A 16,971-nucleotide genomic window follows, 5' to 3' on the forward strand; every position below is an offset into this window, starting at 1 on the left:
TGTGAATAGACCAGCGCTTCTTTCTCCTGTTTTCCCTTCATCTCTCCAAACCACCAATGCTAGTATATTGATCTGTACGTTTATTCTTCCTTATACTAGCTTGCGCTTCCTTCTTTCCTTTCTCCTCTAATTTGTAACCAGCAGTTCACGTGTTGACAAACATGGAATTCAGATTCCGGCATCTAGCTACTGAAAGCTTAGTTCGTGGTGGGGGAGAGGAAGTGGCAGGAGTGAAATCTGCCGTTCAAGGGTCATCTCATCCATTGGACCACCTTCCCCTGCCTCCTAAAAAACCCTCTCACTATAGCGGCGTGATTTTTAGCGTAAGCTATCATAGAAGCCTGACCATCGGTTGGTGCCTAATAATATATCATTTGCAGGCGTTCCAATATGCCTGCACACTGGGTATTACTTGTATGGGGGGAGATAATTGGGGTATTCATAACTCATAAGGGAACTCTTTTATATATCCATCATTCTAAGGAAAGACATTGAGTCCTCTGCCATCATAGAATCGCGCGTAACTGGACGGGCTGGGATCCAAGTCCTTGGTTTATGGCGAGGCCGAGATTTGGAAGCCGGGAAAACCGGTTGGAGGGGTGCTGGAGTGTCAAGTAACGCTAAATTTTCCTGCTCGGCTTCGGCTTCGTAGGGCTGATGCGAGAAACTAAAGGAGTCATCATGACTTGAAGAATCCCATGCGGTAAGATGTGAGGATTGCTGGTCCTGGAAAGAGAAGTAGAACGGGTGGCTGATATTGACCGTCTTTAGAATGTTCGCGAGGTGGCGAGTCATGACTAGTTCGAGATCCTCATGTCCTGGTGCTCGTGGAGTAATTCCAGTGCTGTCATTCGCTGTGGTAGACGTGGAGAAGTTGGATCCTTCTCGCAAGACGCAGCCATGTGATTCGACCTCGTCGGTTGATATTCCTACAGAGAAGCATAACTGACTGAGACGATTGAGCTGTATGCATAATACAGTGAGCAATTCCCTCCCTTGCAAAGGCTTTTGTAAAAGATACAACTTGTTATATCATGCAGAAGATCGGAAAAGGAACATCCACTTACCAATTGCCTGCAAGAAGACCAGTAAGATTGCAGGCGCTGGAGCAAAAGCAGGCTGGACAAAGCCCGTTTCCTCAACAAGTCGAGCATAAATTTGCTATCTTTAGGAAGGATTTGTGTGGAGTCCTTGAAGAGGCACAAGGCGGCCAAATGGATGGATGCTGTCAAAAAGGCACAATATGCAATAAAAGGTGGACTGGAAGAAGCGCTTGATGAGGCGAAAGACATGAAACTAGTTGCAACGTCTGCAAATAGATTCAGGTGGCACACTGTAATCCGAGCGCAAAGGTGGACATATTCAGGGGAGGCCGAGGCAGTTTGTCGTAAAAACATAAACATGGCAAGATGAGGCAGAGCCCGGCACTGATGATAGACTGCATGGAGCGATAGCAGCAATTCTGGGGCCTCAGCCGAATCATGAGGGCGGCCTCTATTAAAGTCCCGAAGTGCGCTGGGAAATAATGAGTAGCAAGATGTGACTTTGCTATCCAGCGCAAAGAGAGCAGCCCACCATGCCGCTGGATCTGCTTCCGGTGCAAAATTATGGATGAACCTAAGATTGCGAATGAACCATCGAGCCTCACGCCTAGCAGAGTTAGTTATGGTTCTCTGTCATATGATTGCGCTGCAAATCAACATACCAGAGACCCAAGGTTTTCAGCAGTGCTTCTTGCCCTGCAGTTGGGTGGGTTTCTAATGAGACGGACGTGTGGTCCGTGGTTTCATCACCGATAGGCTCTAAGCTATCGGAGGTGTGTGTAATATCAGAAATATCGATATTCTGACTAGAGCTTGCAAAGCTATCATCAAGCACAAAACATCGGCACATCATGTCAGCCCAGAAGCAGCTCCATCGCAAACCACGAGATTGAGCTTTCGGTAATTGTAAATTTTGCAATTGTAGATCTCGTGTGGCTTGGATCACCATATCTATATTATATTCAGCGATATGTTCCAAGACTTGAATAGAAGCAGTCTCTTGATTAAGATGCACGTACTCGCATTCGCCTGGGACTTTTCCCATTGCCCAACGCCGAACCAATATGTGGTAAGATTGGAGAGAGATCGAACAGTGTCAAGGGACGGAGCATGCAATTGGAGGGATACGACATGGCTGGCGTTATTAGCCCAGTCCTGGCCATGAAAACGAGCATTTGGAGCAATATCGGAAATGCCATCGAGTTGACGCCATTTACTGGGCGTCTGTGCGTGACCCAAGAACAAAGATGCCAATGCGAACATGGCATGAAGAGCACCATTACATAATTGACCTTGCAAATAGAGCCGCCTGGTGCGCTCCTGCTGGGACATGATACTAGATGGAATAAAGCCAGAAAAGTAGACGTCAAGTAGAGCGAGCCCTGTTGTTTGTGAGGCTAATTGAGTGTCCGGCGAGAGTAATGCAAGGAGGCTTGATCGGTCTGTGACGGCTGTGATTTGGCACGTGTTAATAGTTGGAGTGCTATAATACTCTCCCAGAGAAGCGATCTCAGGGGCTCCATGTTTTTTTCGCTCCCTTTTCTTTCGCTGTGGATATGAGCACGCAACGCCTAAGCAGCGGCATCGGCCACATATTGGCAGTTCGCGGGAGCATTTGCGCTGAGTAGGTCAGTTGTGTAGCTAGTGAGCAAAGAAGTGGCTTTACCTTATGATTTCGACAGCGCTCACATGACAGAGTGGAGAGATTCATAATTAGGGGCTAAATGTTAAAAGTGATTAGAAGTTAAAACTAGTTCAACCTCGACAAAACACCCGCGAGTCTGCTGACTAAGACTAGCTTAATTCTAGACTGCAATGCAGAAGCCTAGAGATCTTCATCAGTTATTTATTGTACTAATAAACCAATCACCGTAGTCGTCAATCACTCCAGGAAGAGTGCATGTTTGGAACTCTTGATTCCGTTGGAGAAACTGCTTCTTTATTCAGTATAATGGCACCCGATCTGAGCGGACCTTAACCTCGAAGCATTCACTACTCACTGCTGTGCTTGTCATTACGATGGCTTTCTGTTCTGAGATTTCCAGAGTCCAATGTGTTCAAATTCTGGAAATTGGTCGATTGATGTACTGGGCTATGATTGAAGTCTAATGAATGCCGTGGAAAAACTTCTCTTCCGTTTCTGTTTTTTTTTCTGGTTTCTTTATTTCATGAGCAAAGAAGTCAATGTATGATAACCCGAGAAGTGTAGTTCCTTAAAAAGATCGTCTTGATTTTTTTGTTCCCTCTAACTCATATATCTCTGACCCAGAAATCCTAAGTGTTCAAAATGTAGTTTATCTCAATAGAACAACAACCAAAACGTATGTATCCTACAAAACTTCCCACTTAAATCCTGCTTTCACGACACGAGTCAATATTAGCAAAACAGCACCCGCACACATGGTTGCCCCAGCAAAAATCTCCAGATAATCATAACGACCTTGATCAACTGAAACGAGTGCGCCGGCAATTGGGCTACCAGTGAGCACGGCGATCGAGACAAAGAAGTAAAGGGCCCCAGTGCGAATGCCAATCTCCTGGATAGGAGATAATTGGGCAACGAGAGCAGGTGTCAGGGAGACATATGCACCGGAAAAGAAACCGAAAAACACGGCATAGAGAATGACCGCTACATTACTGCGACCTGGTAGCCACAGTGCGAAGGTGAGGATACCTGAAACCAGTGTTGCTACGGACATGACATTGAAGCGTCCCACTCGGTCAGCGACCATACCGGGAACGATACGGCCAAGAACACTAAGTTCATTAGCATTTGTCTCGGAAGTTGGGATTTGACAAACATCTTACCTGGTTGCGTTGATAATTGCCACAAGATAGTTTGCCATAGTAGAGGACATGCCAAGGGTCTGCGCCTGAGCAGTGATGAAATTGAACGGCAGGAATAGCCCGAACGAGAAAAGTGACAGCGAAATAACCAGCATTAGGAATTGAAGCTCAGTGAACGGTTTAATATAGTGTCGAACGCGAACCGGCTTAGGGGTGTGCGTCAGTCGCGACTTCACAGTGAAGATGACTATGACAAGACCCCCAAGAACGATGAAACCAACCGCGCGCATAGTCCAACCAAAGCCTGCCTGATCAATGAGACGGTCAACCATAACGGGGAAAATGACACCACCGACAGAGCCACCGGAGGCAGCGAGACCAAAGGCAGTGGCGCGCTTCGCCTGGAACCAGCTAGCCAGCGAACCGATGCAAGCATAGTAGATTGCGCTGGCGCCGAGACCACTGCAAATGGCCTGTGATAGGAATATTTGATAGTAATTCTTGGAAATAGAGACCATCATCAAGCCGAAGACGTGGGCAAAACCACCGATATAAATCAGCCATCGAGGCCCATAGGAGTCGAACATGTTGCCGAAGACTATCCCTCCACCATACATCATGAAAATCTGAGTGGATGCGATCCAAGCAACTGTGGAAGTTGAATAGTCCCTCAGCAGTTCTTTTTCGTAGTAGTTCTGAAGCACGCCGAGGGAATTGGTCCAGCCAAAGGCAATGAAGAGAGCCCACCAAGTGCCAAAGGTGACAATCCAAGCATCGCGGCCCCGATCGACGGGTTTACCAGCTAGATGTTGTAAATTTGCCTTGTCGTCATAGTTTTGGATGTCTTGCTCCGGGCGAGCTGCGGCGAGAGTCGATTCACTAGTTAAAACTGGTGGATGTGAAGGCATTGCAAGTTGGATGTTTTGAGGGCCGATGGAAGCTTCGCAAGGAATTGGAAAAAGAGAAGGACAAAAGTCCGGGCGTAATCAATTGGGATGATGCAGAAGGGGAATAATTGTATTTGCGAGAGATGGCATTGTGCGGATAACAGCCATGAAGGTTTTTATGGGCTTCCTGAGGACATGCCCAGCTCGGTGACTTATCAGAGCGAAGGCCGAGTGTTGAGTATAGCGTGCACAGCAAATATGCAGCTGCGGACTTTCGCTTCGTACTCCTGGGTTAGAAAAGTCCGCTCGGCGCTGATTGGTGAATGAAGCATCGATGCGACATGCGGTACATATCTCAGAGAATCGATCTTCAGCAGGAAATTGACTATTTAGAATTCGAAAAATATTGAAGAAATACCTTTAAAATACCGAGGGATTTGTTATTGTCTAGTGTGGGAAGTCGGGGCTTTGGGTACGAGTAATGTTATTCGGACATAACAATTTTCTAGGTGGACATAACACTTTCCATATTGGGAAAAGATGGTATTTGTATTTCAATCAAGTATTTTCACAGTCACCTGAGTAGAGTGTCATCAAAATAAAGAATTTACACATGTGCAAACACACACGCGCACAGGGTACAATTTTGGTTCTCATGTTGAGCCCTTTAATTGAAAATGCAACTACAGGTTGTATTCAGCAAACTTAGCTAATTAAAAGTATTTGATACTATTTAGTTATTACGTATGTGGAAATAAGTCATGTGACTGCGGAAATACTAGTCTATAATATAAATACCACATTTTCCCGATATAGAAGGTGTTATGTCCAACTAGAATTTTGCTATGTCCGAATAACAAGCCTCTTGGGTACAACACAGCGGACCTTTCGGGATACCGATACGAACTCCACTTTGCTGAAAAGAGTGGAGACACAATCTCCAGTGCTATGAAAGTGAGTCGTTCCATCAGGATGACCTCTCCATGCTTCTTAAGCAGATTTTCTCAATAACCCTCTCGACAATTGATACCTATCCATCATTCCGTAGGCTGAAACAGCCTGGTGAACGTCAATGTTGGCCCCTAATTCCCGACACATTAAACTCAAAGTGAGTCAGAAGGCTATTTACATAGAGTTCGTTCGGGTTGTTTAGGAAACAAATCAACAAATCGTATAGACTGCGCCGTACATAGGAGTACACCCCATCCCCAACAAAACAATGCATGATATTCTACATTCTACATTGTAGGAACGAGCATTCATATAGTATAAAGTGAAAGTATGTTCCTGTCTCGTTCGTACTTCTCTATCATATCACTCATTTGAACAGCTTCAGTTTCATTCAAAACAGAGAAACAATGGCCACTTTTCCCTTGACTCGCAGTAATCTGCGAATCCCGATTTCCAGAGCTATCTACCGCCCAGCCTCGATACCTCACACAAGGCACCACACAACATCCCAGATACCACAGAAGTCATCATGGAAACACCCCACGTATGTCCAGCCCGTTCTATCCACTCATATCATCTGACAGAAGCAGCTACACGGAGGAGCAAATCACCGCCATCGAACCCACCCACCGTAAGCCAGACACCTGGCAAGACCGAGTAGCTCTCCAAAAAGTCCGTTTACTACGCTGGGGCATGGACTTGGCAACCGGATATCAATCCTCAGGATCGACAGCTATATCCAAGGACAGTATGACGGAAGAAAAATGGCTCCGGAGATTTATATTCCTAGAAAGTGTCGCGGGTGTGCCAGGTATGGTGGCCGGAATGCTCCGTCATCTAAAAAGCCTGAGGCAAATGCGCAGAGACAACGGATGGTAAAAATGCCCTAAATTGTGTCAAAGAAGTCATAATACTAACTATGTTTATAAGGATCGAAACCCTCCTCGAGGAAGCCTACAACGAACGAATGCACCTCCTCACATTCCTCCAACTAGCCCGACCAACTCCCCTAATGCGTTCCATGGTCCTAGGCGCCCAATGCGTTTTCTTCACCGGCTTCTCAGTCGCGTATCTTATCTCCCCACAGATCTGTCATCGCTGTGTGGGGTATCTAGAGGAAGAAGCTGTTATTACCTACAGCAAGGCGATTCGTGATCTCGATACCGGACGACTTCCACGGTGGGAATCGCTCCGCGCACCGGATATGGCCGTGAGGTATTGGGAGATGCCTGTTGATCGGCGGTGTATGAGGTCTTTATTGCTTTATGTGAGGGCCGATGAGGCGAAGCATTGTGAGGTCAATCATACCCTTGGAAATTTGGATCAGAATTTTGATATAAATCCATTCTCTGTTAGGGTTGAGCAGCTTAGAGGAGGTGAGGTGAAGGCTGAGCCATGATAATTTGCCATTGGTTACAAGACTATATCAAATGCTAATAAGTACAAATGAATTTCATTGATATCTACTTTATAGTATTTGGAGCTAGCATGGGGCTAGGATAATCAAGGAATAATCGGCAGAGTAACGTAGTTCTCACCCAGTCCGAAGTGGATGTGATTTTGACCTTGGAAGCGTTCCACAGATCTAAAAGTCATTAGCACAATTCATGAGTAGCACAGAGAATGGGCAAGCTTACCGGTCAATAGGTGAGTTATGTTGGAACATGCCAGAACCCTGAGTATCACCACTGGAAATCTCCAATACAATCTTTCCACCCTTCTCAACAACGACATTGGTAGGCCAAACCTCCACATCAACAGGGTAAACTTCACCAGGGATGACAGGACGGAAGTCAGTGGAATAGTAGTCACGGTGAGGAAGGTAAGGCCGATTCCGGACATGCTCCTTGTTAACTTGTCGCATGCTCACACGCAGCCAACCCTTGCACAGAGGAACGGGATCACCCGCTGTGCCGGTGTAGAAGACTTCGTTTCCAGCAGCAGAGATATGACGCAATGTGATGAAGAGGTCGAGGTCCTGGGGAGTAGGTGCACCAGGGTTCGCGCTCATTGAGACATTCAAGTGTGCGACAATGTGCCCCGTGATCTCGGTCTCCTTCTCAAAGGCAGGTGTAGTGAATTGGATGAGCTGGGGAGTATCCAGCGTGCCAAGGGCCTCGTAGGAGACCTTGACTGGGCGCTCAACGGGAGCGTGTGTGAGAAGCTCTTGCTTAGAAGTGAGGTAGTATTTTGTGTACTGAGTGCGGGCAATCGGCCACTCGTGCTCCGTGCGACGGGTGTATTGTTTCTCGGCTTCGGCGTTGTTGAAACCGACGTCGCCCTTACGAAGCACGATGTCAACCTTGGGTGCCTTGCCAGTTGACCAACCGACACGGTCCTCACCCTTGAGGAAGGCGTCAAGGAAACTGCGCTGGAGCTCGACCTCTTCGCTGTAGTAGAAGGGTAAATCGTGACGACCAGTGACGAAGCGGAGGTACTTGAGCTCCGACCCAGCCTGTGTGTATCCCTCGACGTTTCCACGCAGATGAAGCAAGATACCACCCCAGTTCGCGACTGACAGCAGCGGGACCTGGATATCCGACATACTATACTCCTTGGAAGCATAGTAAAGATCATCGCGATATTTATTAGACACGTTGTCGACGTTTTGATCCTGTCGGTTCTGAATAAGTTCCTCCTCGCTCAAATCTCCCTCAATGGTATCGGGACCCCAGTTCCTGGCGGCACGACCACCAAGACCGTACTGGTTGCTCACGACCTGGCGATCCCACCAGAACTTAATGAACTTGCTTGACAGGATTCCACCGTGACGGCATCGATCCCGGTAGTAGTCAGACATGCCCTCCCAGGGAATGATACAGGCCAGACCCTTGGGTTGACGTGCCGCAACACGCCATTGGCTACCAGCGTAGTAGGAAATACCCAGTAAGCCAACCTTGCCATTGGACCACTCCTGCTCAGCAGCCCACTCAACCACATCGAAGAATGCCTCGCTCGTTCCCCGAGACATGGTATCGAGCTTACCAACAGACTGGCCCGTACCGCGCTCATCTGCGCGCACAACGGCATAGCCTTGGCTAGTCCAGTAATTTGGGTCGGGAGTTTCCCAGGACGAGTGCTCGGACTTTTGTTCGGGGTTCACCTCGCTGAAGCTCTGTGCGTGAAAATCCTTGTAGGGAATATCTTTTCCGTATGGGCCGTAGGTGACAATCACGGGAACCTTGGAAGAGGACTTGGGTCGGTAGACGTTTGCGCGGACGATACCTGATTCATCTTTGAGGTTGATGGAGACATTTTGCTCAAAAATGTAAGGGAAGGAGACCTCGTCGCGGGTCGTGATGTCTTTGATCTCGTTAGGCATTTTGAGAGATCTGTGAACGAATGATTTGAAGAAAATAATTTGGAGTTTGTATTTCATATACATTCTCCCCCACTCGGAAGGTTGAGCGTGCTCCGCAGCGTTGTATGTGGAGCCGAGAACGTCCCGAAACGCGGAGTCCGAGCATCCATGTCGTCAACCGAGGGGGCCATGTATAGATGCGGGGGAGGAGTTGATGCCGAGCGTAATTAATAAAGTCTCAGAATTCCCATGGAATTAGTTGATCAATATTATACCAGTACAAAATGACGCTGAAAGAATTAAACGGTAGTTCTGGTTTGCGCATCTTGATCGTTGGTGCGGGGATCGGCGGTCTTACTGCAGCGATCGCCCTGAGACAGCAAGGCCATCATGTAGAGGTATGTTTCATTGCTAACGTATTTTTGTAACATGGCTGACTTAGTAGATTTTCGAACGTTCGCGCTTCGCCAATGAAATCGGCGCTGCTATTCACTTGTCCCCAAATGCAAATGGCGTCCTGCGCCGTCTGGGGATCGATGCTACGAAGTTTGGGGCTGTGGAGACTGAGCTGGTAAGATTTTATCCCTGATCTGACTGAAACCTAGCTTACGGGTCAGTTGCGCGAATACACTCCATCCGGTGAGCCAGTCCACATAACGGCTGTGAAGGACCATGCGGATATGTGGAGACATGTAAGTTTCCCGGATCTGCTGATGCCCAGTTCTCAGCTTACTCAAACGCCTTAGCGATGGCTCCTTGTGCATCGTGCTCATTTCCACGAAGGACTGAAGACCGCAGCTACCGGTGCCGGCAAGGGCAAGCCTGCTATACTTCACACCGCAAGCAAGATCACCGATGTTGATGCCCAAAATGCAACAGTGACTCTTGAAAATGGCGATGTCGTTGAAGGTGATGTGTTGATCGGTGCGGATGGAGTCCACTCAATGACTCGGACCAAGCTGTCAGACAAGAAGCCAAAAAGCTCGGGAAAGCATGCCTTCCGCTTCCTTATTAGCCGTCAACAGGCACTGGATGACCCAGAGACCAACAGCATCGCGCGCGACTTTGGCGCCGTCGATATGTGGGACTCGTCTGATCGTCGTGTGGTGATCTATCCATGTGCGAACAATGAATTGCTCAACTTTGTTTGTATCCATCCAGAGGAGTTGACGACCATCGAGACCGAGGGTGATTCGTACAATCAACATATCGGCAAAGACACTTTGCTCGATGTGTACAAGGACTTTAACCCACAAGTCCGCAAACTGCTGGAGAAGGCCGACCCGCAGACTCTCAAGCTGTGGCCTCTTTTGGATATGGATACCCTCCCGTCGTGGGTGGAGGGCCGTCTGGCTGTTCTGGGTGATGCTGTTCATCCTTTCCTGCCCTACCGCGCATCTGGCGGTGCAATGGCGATTGAAGATGCTGTCTCACTGTCTGTGATGCTATCTGGTGACATTACCGCCAGCGACGTTCCTGAGCGATTGAAGGTGTATCAAAAGGCACGCCATGAACGCGCAACGACCATCCAGCAGATGACTCGCGAGTCAGTCACACTGGTCTCGCCTGAACGATGTAAGTGACCCGCTAAAATCCAAATAGCACCAAATCACACCTGCTGACTCCTCTAGCATTGCAAATGGTCAGTTATATCTATGGCCACGACGAGTTCGACCACTCCGCCCAGGTCCTCCGAAAGCACCTCTGGTCACAAAACCCGCACATGTACTGGCGTCAGCCCATCGTCTTTGGGCCGATGCCCGGTCCCCGACAGGATCATATGGGAAGGGACCGCGCACTCAAATCCCTAGAATCTACCTTCCAGACTGCCTCGATTAAATTCAAGACCAGCCGTACACTACTTCAAAACTTGTTCCCCTCCGATCGGTACAGTTTCATCTCCCCGTCCACCGTGGCGCGAGCCTCTTTCTCACAGACCACCCTCAACGGAATGGACTGGCTGGGTGGTGGTGGATACCGACACATCGGACTGTACATCCACGGAGTGCAGTACACCAAGGAGAACGGCGAGGTACTCAAGGGTACTTACATGCCAATTCTCTTCGAGAGTCTGGCAGACCCGATTGTGTCGGGACGCGAAGAACTCGGCATGCCGAAATTGTACACGGCAATTGACATCCACGAGCGTAACAAGTCCTTCCGGCTACAAACGAGCTGGCAGGGAGCCGTGTGGGGCCATCTCGAGTTCGAAGATCTGGAAGATCAAGATCCCGCCGCGGACAAGGGGACGATCGGTGGCGAGGACGACGACGGCATCCTCGTATACCGTTACATGCCCAAGGTCGGCAAAAGCACCAAAGGTGAGGCTGAGGCGGAGTACCCTGTCTTTGTGCCCCATGCGCAAGAGTCTAAGGTTGTGCCGTCGAAAGTGACGCGTCTGCGGCGGACCAAGAATGCCAAAGTGGAGATTAACGAGTTAAACTGGGACGCGCTCCCCACGCTTCATCATGTGGTGTCGCGGCTGGCGGAGATTCCTATTGACGAGGTGATTGATGCGAAGATCACCGAGGGAAGAGGGGTTCCTGATGTTTCAAGTGCTCAACGGATCGAGTGAGCGTAGGAGATAGTACGTGCTCCATTGGGACGGGTGCAGCCAATCCATGTTTAGTGATTTCTTCTTCGAGTTAGTCTCTTCCAATTCCCGAGGGATCATCCACATGCATTGGGAATCAGACGTTGCAGCTGTCAATGCACATGCGAGCTTGACGCCGGTCAGCTTATGCTATGGGCTGTAGGTGCCGTAGTGGATGTAGGGTCAAAGTCAAAGTTGCGTGCACTAATCGTAAGACAGAGAAGTTCACAGGCGGACGGGATGATCCTGCGGGCCCGTTTCTATCCGAGAGCATAATGGGTTTTTTAGTAGCTTTTAGATTCCTGCGGTCGTACCCTTTCAGCCATCAAAGCAACATTAGAGCGGATTCTCCCGAAGGTGGTAAGTTGAGTTTGTAGATGAAAGAGGGCCAACGCGTAGGTTGATGACTTACCTACGTAAATCAATAAAAACTATACCACCGGAGATATAGGGAACAATTAATAGTAATGCGGGGCAGATCCACGTACGTAGGAGGTGATGGACCTGCAGCTGGTCTAGAACGGTTATTGTGGTTAGCTGTGGATCATGTAAGGAGGACAAGAAACACAGCCCGCGCAACTCTCTCCACTTCTATCACCTTCCTTCTAATTTGTTTCATCCCATTTCGCTTCTGCCTGGCTTTGTGATCATCTTGCATATAATCCCTTCCTCTCTCTTGCTTTCTCTCACCATCCCTCTCCGCACCTGACGCAACCCGACAGTCATGTACCTACCCCTCCAGGCTGACGCACCTCAACCTCAACTAACCTTGACGCAGGCGTATCACCGTCAGTGTCATCCGCCCAGATGCGGATTCTGACATCATCACCCTAGAAGTCGGCGGAGATATGAGTATCGAGCTCCTCAAAGCCATCATCGAAAGCGAAACCTCCATCCCACCCGAAGCCCAACAGCTCGTCTACAACAACCAACTCCTCCAGAATCCAGCACAAACCCTAGATCAAGTTGGCATCGGCGAAGGCGACATGTTGGGTGTTCACGCCGCCAACCGCAGCGGTCCACCACAACTCCCTCCGCGTCCCAGCCCGGGCCCTGGCCCCAGCTCCGCACCGCGTCAGAACCAGATGGCCCCCCGACCTGGCATGCCCGATCCCGAAACCATCCGACTACATATCCTGGGCGATCCGCGCGTGCGGGAGGCTGTCCGCCGACAGAACCCCGAGCTGGCCGAGGCGGCGGATAATGCACAGCGGTTCCGGGAGGTCTTACTCTCGCAGCAGCAGCGGGAGGCGCGCCAGGAAGCGGAGAAGGAGGCGAGGATTGCGATGTTGAACTCTGATCCTTTTAATCCGGAGAATCAGCGCGAAATCGAGGAGATTATTCGACAGAACGCCGTGACGGAGAATTTACACAATGCTATGGAGCATCATCCTGAATGTAGGCATCCGCGCTCGGCATTTTATGATGCTACATACAGCAGAGAACTAAACTCAAAACAGCTTTCGGCCGCGTTACGATGCTCTATATTCCCGTCGAAGTCAACGGTCACCGACTGAATGCGTTCGTCGACTCCGGCGCCCAGGTTACCATCATGTCGCCCGAGTGCGCAGTTGCCTGTAACATCATGCGACTGGTCGACCGACGCTACGGAGGTATCGCCAAGGGTGTGGGAACCGCCCCGATCCTGGGTCGTGTGCACTCAGCCCAGATCAAGATTGGAGATATGTTCTTGCCCTGCTCTTTCACAGTCATGGAGGGTAAACAGATCGATCTGCTCCTGGGTCTGGACATGCTCCGACGACACCAGGCATGCATTGACCTCCAGCGCGGGGCACTGGTAATCCAAGACCAGGCAGTCCCTTTCCTCGGTGAGGCAGATATTCCCAAACATTTGACGGAAGAGTTTGAGGACGAGCCTACTGTCAAGGGATCCGATGGGGCCGAGGTGGGTGCTCGGACTGGAGCGGTGACGCATCAGGCAAGCCGACCGGGTGAGGGGAGCTCCAGTGCATCCCAGGCTCCCCCGGCCCGGCCATCACCTTCCACATCGCGGTGGTCAGAGGATTTAATCTCCAAGATCACAGAGCTAGGGTTCTCGCGCGGTGAGGCAGAGCAGGCACTCAACGCCTCCAATGGCAACCTAGATGCCGCAATTGGATGGTTGATTTAAATTAAAGCAGGGTATAGGCGTTTCGGTATGTTTTTTTTTTTAGCGGATTATATCACAGCACGTAACGAATCAATGTACGATTAAGAGTCTTGTGTGTGTATGCTCGTGTTTACTCTTATTCGCGTTTGGGCTTGGGGGTAAGTTTGTCTCGTAACCGGAAAACCATATCCAAAGCCATCAAGGCCCCTACACCGGTTAGTACGATAAGGTAGGGATTCATGGAGTATACATACCCAAAGCCACATAAGGTCCATACAAATACGTGATCTGCACCTTCTCGTCGGTCGAGCGATCCTCCCAACTCCATACGTCCACCAAACAAGTTAAAGACGTCACACAAGCTTGAACGCCAAAGATAAGAAGATTCACAGGCACAAGCGGATGATCTATCACACGCAAGTGAGCCATTTGAGAACTATAAATATCAATCCAGACAAGATGGGGTCGTATTACCTCGGAGTAATGCCCAAACGGCCCACGCACTCAGGGGAACATGGTACAGCAGTTCCATCCAAATAAAAGTGGTGAACCAGACTGGGGCGGGTTCTTCGAAGAATTTATCGCGGTAGGTCGTGATGTAGAAATCGCGCAGGGATTTAGACAGGTCGGTGCGAAGGAAGTTCGGTTGGAGGGGGACCGTGTCGATTAGGAAGATGATAGGGATATGGATGAGGAAGAAGAAAAGGTATGCATAGTCTCTGCGAAGCATTGTGATAGGCCCAAAATTGGGTGTTGCAGGAGTCTATGTTGGTACCTTGTATGTTATGGCGGTGTTGATAGCTATGTTCGGTAGCTTGTGATGGTCCACTCTGAGGCGGTGTACAGTAAACACTGCACATCTGGTCTCTCTGGCCTCCTAGAGCGGGGCGACCAGATCGGCGGTAGCTACACCATATTGCTTTTTCCTCCAAAATAAGCTTGTGGGGATCTCGGTCCACCATGATATACAATATTCGTTATCAATCAGGAAATTCGTTACGATACTTCTACCGTGGTTGTGCCTTGGAACTGCCTCCGGGCCGATCCTTGTTTTTGGGGCTATATGTTTTCGTTTTTGGGGAGATCCACTTTGAGGGGAAACGGAAAATCTCTTTAGTAACACGGCATAGGTACCTTGTGCGATTAGGCATGTATCAACTCAAGGGAACGAACTGCTGGAGCTTGAACTTGAACGGCCTCTTGGCTACGCCAGATTCCATCAGGATGAGCAGGATGGCCTCAACTTGACAATCCCAATTGCATCCAGGTACCATACGTGTCCATGCACATTCTCGGAATCCTGTGGCACCGAACTTCCCGTGCGACGTGTCCGTTAATCTCTATAGAATGCGGGATTTGCAGACCGCATCTTCTCCACCCAATCCAATCCCGGAACCTATCGAACGCCCAGGCATTCTACGCTCGTTCTCCAGGGAGCTGCCCCTTCCGGTTGGCGAGAGATTAGCTGCATCGTTTGGAAGCCGAGGATGTATTTGGTGGACTTTTGTCGGCTTGTGCCATTGACCAATCCGAACCACTGCACCGATCACGGCAGATAATGCAGTTGCCATCCTGCCTGCATCTGCCTTATCAGTCGTAGTAACTGCATACTATACGGTAAAATAGGCTGATACCATACGTAGAAATTAAAAAGCGGGACATGAAACGCCCAAGTTGTTTGGCATTTCTTCATGAGTTCAGATTTTCCTTGTCCCCCTAAAGAATGAGCACATCGCACAGGGAACCCCAGGGGTCCCAGGTCGGAACTCACCGGGATCAAGGTGGTCTATGGATGGATTTCTCTTCCCAGACCGCTCATCTGGCGAACAGGACACAGACCACTTGCATGCTTTTCACTAGCGTTGAAGTTGGGCCCTTGGAGATGATATCGACGTAATTGATGGGGCATGTGGATATATAAATTAAATCGTTGCCCCGACTTTCATTCCCGTTTATCAATCAGTATATACAGCTCAATCGAGTATTCTCCCTCCAACCCTCATACTTTGATCAAGATGCCCTCCTCCGCCCCCCTGATCCGCTCCAAAGCCAATGCTCCCAATGGCCATAAACCTGAGATGCCCGTCAGCTATGACATCAACATCCCCTACGTGGACGTGGAAAAACTATCCAAAATCAAAACCCCATACCCGGAGTACCTGCCAACCTGGGACCCGATGTGGTTCGACCCACTGCCAGAACACGACTACGCAGACCCAGCTCTTCGCGTTAAAGACAAATCCAAGCCCAACCTCCTCACACCAAATGTCAAAGTCAATGACATCCAACCAGCAATCGGCAGCGTAGTGGAAGGCATCCAGCTGAACAAGCTCACAAACGTCCAAAAGGATGAACTAGCCCTGCTCATCTCCGAACGCAAAGTTCTCGCCTTCCCAGACCAGGATCTCATCGATGCCGGGCCCGCCGAGCAAGAAGCTTTCATGCGATACTTCGGTAAACCGAATTACCAGCCCGTCTCAGGGACTGTGCGGAATCACCCCGCTTTCCATGTGATTCACCGCGATGGAAACCGTGAGGAAATCGCCCGATTCTTGGAAGCGCGTACAACTACGACGCTCTGGCACCAGGATGTCAGTTACGAGATCCAGCCGCCAGGGTACGTCATGCTGGGTCTTCTGCAGGGCCCGGAGGTGGGCGGTGATACAGTCTTCGCGGCGACGGATATGGCGTATAAACGGTTATCGCCTACTTTGCGCGGATTCCTGGATACGTTGAACACAGTGCACTCATCTGCGAAGATGATTAATCATACGCGGTTGATGGGTGGTTTAGTGCGGAAGGATGCTGTTGATACCGTTCATCCGCTTGTACGGGTCCACCCTGTTACCGGGGAAAAGTGTTTGTTTGTCAATGCCGAGTTTATCACCAAGGTCCAGGGCATGAAGGAGCCTGAGACAAAGTGGATGTTGGATTTCTTGATGAATCATATTGTAACTGGACATGATTTCCAGGCCAGAGTGCGGTGGCAGCCGAGAACTATTGTGATGTTTGATAACAGGGCTACGACTCGTGAGTTTCCTCTTTCGTCCTCGCTGTGGGAACATATGCTGATCAGTGCACGCGCAGACTCTGCAATTGTGGATTACCTTGACGAAGACTATGGCGCCAAGGCTCGTCACATCTTCCGTCTTATCGCATTGGGCGAGAAGCCGATTCCGGTTTACGACGAATATTCCGAGTAGTGTAGATAGACTTTTGTCATTATTTGCTTCTTTCCTGTTTCTATCTGCTTTTTTGGCGGGAGTTCGATTTAGACTTGTTTCTGTTTGTATTTTCAT

At 49.5% G+C, this 16,971-nt stretch overlaps 7 protein-coding genes across 7 annotated transcripts; 3 read left to right on the top strand and 4 right to left on the bottom strand.

Annotated features, from left to right (window-relative positions):
* Window positions 1–462: 462 nt before the first annotated feature.
* On the bottom strand, window positions 463–2,375 carry N7503_008043 (fungal specific transcription factor domain-containing protein; the record flags this gene model as incomplete). The annotated part of the gene is made up of 4 exons (XM_057067590.1): window positions 463–963; window positions 1,068–1,650; window positions 1,706–1,994; window positions 2,063–2,375. 4 exons carry the CDS (start codon window positions 2,373–2,375, stop codon window positions 463–465), a joined length of 1,686 nt encoding a protein of 561 aa, XP_056918445.1.
* Window positions 2,376–3,373: 998 nt separating this feature from the next.
* Window positions 3,374–4,738, bottom strand: N7503_008044 (MCT family MFS transporter; the record flags this gene model as incomplete). The annotated part of the gene is made up of 2 exons (XM_057067591.1): window positions 3,374–3,800; window positions 3,852–4,738. The coding sequence occupies 2 exons, from the start codon at window positions 4,736–4,738 to the stop codon at window positions 3,374–3,376; spliced, it is 1,314 nt and encodes a 437-aa protein (XP_056918446.1).
* A 1,337-nt stretch (window positions 4,739–6,075) lies between these two features.
* Window positions 6,076–7,067, top strand: N7503_008045 (alternative oxidase; the record flags this gene model as incomplete). Its single annotated transcript, XM_057067592.1, has 3 exons — window positions 6,076–6,212; window positions 6,259–6,543; window positions 6,599–7,067. 3 exons carry the CDS (start codon window positions 6,076–6,078, stop codon window positions 7,065–7,067), a joined length of 891 nt encoding a protein of 296 aa, XP_056918447.1.
* A 104-nt stretch (window positions 7,068–7,171) lies between these two features.
* N7503_008046 (CocE/NonD family hydrolase) lies at window positions 7,172–8,990 on the bottom strand (the record flags this gene model as incomplete). The annotated part of the gene is made up of 2 exons (XM_057067593.1): window positions 7,172–7,253; window positions 7,306–8,990. 2 exons carry the CDS (start codon window positions 8,988–8,990, stop codon window positions 7,172–7,174), a joined length of 1,767 nt encoding a protein of 588 aa, XP_056918448.1.
* Window positions 8,991–9,253: 263 nt separating this feature from the next.
* On the top strand, window positions 9,254–13,693 carry ddiA (putative DNA damage-inducible v-SNARE binding protein Ddi1; the record flags this gene model as incomplete). The annotated part of the gene is made up of 9 exons (XM_057067594.1): window positions 9,254–9,367; window positions 9,415–9,540; window positions 9,587–9,661; window positions 9,716–10,544; window positions 10,601–11,540; window positions 11,861–11,922; window positions 12,285–12,288; window positions 12,341–12,960; window positions 13,023–13,693. The coding sequence occupies 9 exons, from the start codon at window positions 9,254–9,256 to the stop codon at window positions 13,691–13,693; spliced, it is 3,441 nt and encodes a 1,146-aa protein (XP_056918449.1).
* Window positions 13,694–13,808: 115 nt separating this feature from the next.
* On the bottom strand, window positions 13,809–14,402 carry N7503_008048 (EXPERA domain-containing protein; the record flags this gene model as incomplete). Its single annotated transcript, XM_057067595.1, has 3 exons — window positions 13,809–13,879; window positions 13,927–14,079; window positions 14,147–14,402. 3 exons carry the CDS (start codon window positions 14,400–14,402, stop codon window positions 13,809–13,811), a joined length of 480 nt encoding a protein of 159 aa, XP_056918450.1.
* A 1,285-nt stretch (window positions 14,403–15,687) lies between these two features.
* Window positions 15,688–16,875, top strand: N7503_008049 (TauD/TfdA dioxygenase family protein; the record flags this gene model as incomplete). Its single annotated transcript, XM_057067596.1, has 2 exons — window positions 15,688–16,702; window positions 16,760–16,875. 2 exons carry the CDS (start codon window positions 15,688–15,690, stop codon window positions 16,873–16,875), a joined length of 1,131 nt encoding a protein of 376 aa, XP_056918451.1.
* Between the last annotated feature and the right edge of the window lie 96 nt (window positions 16,876–16,971).

This window comes from Penicillium pulvis (assembly GCF_028828015.1).
Source record: "Penicillium pulvis strain IBT 33274 chromosome Unknown contig_7_segment1_segment0, whole genome shotgun sequence".
Classification (NCBI taxonomy): Eukaryota; Fungi; Ascomycota; class Eurotiomycetes; order Eurotiales; family Aspergillaceae; genus Penicillium; species Penicillium pulvis.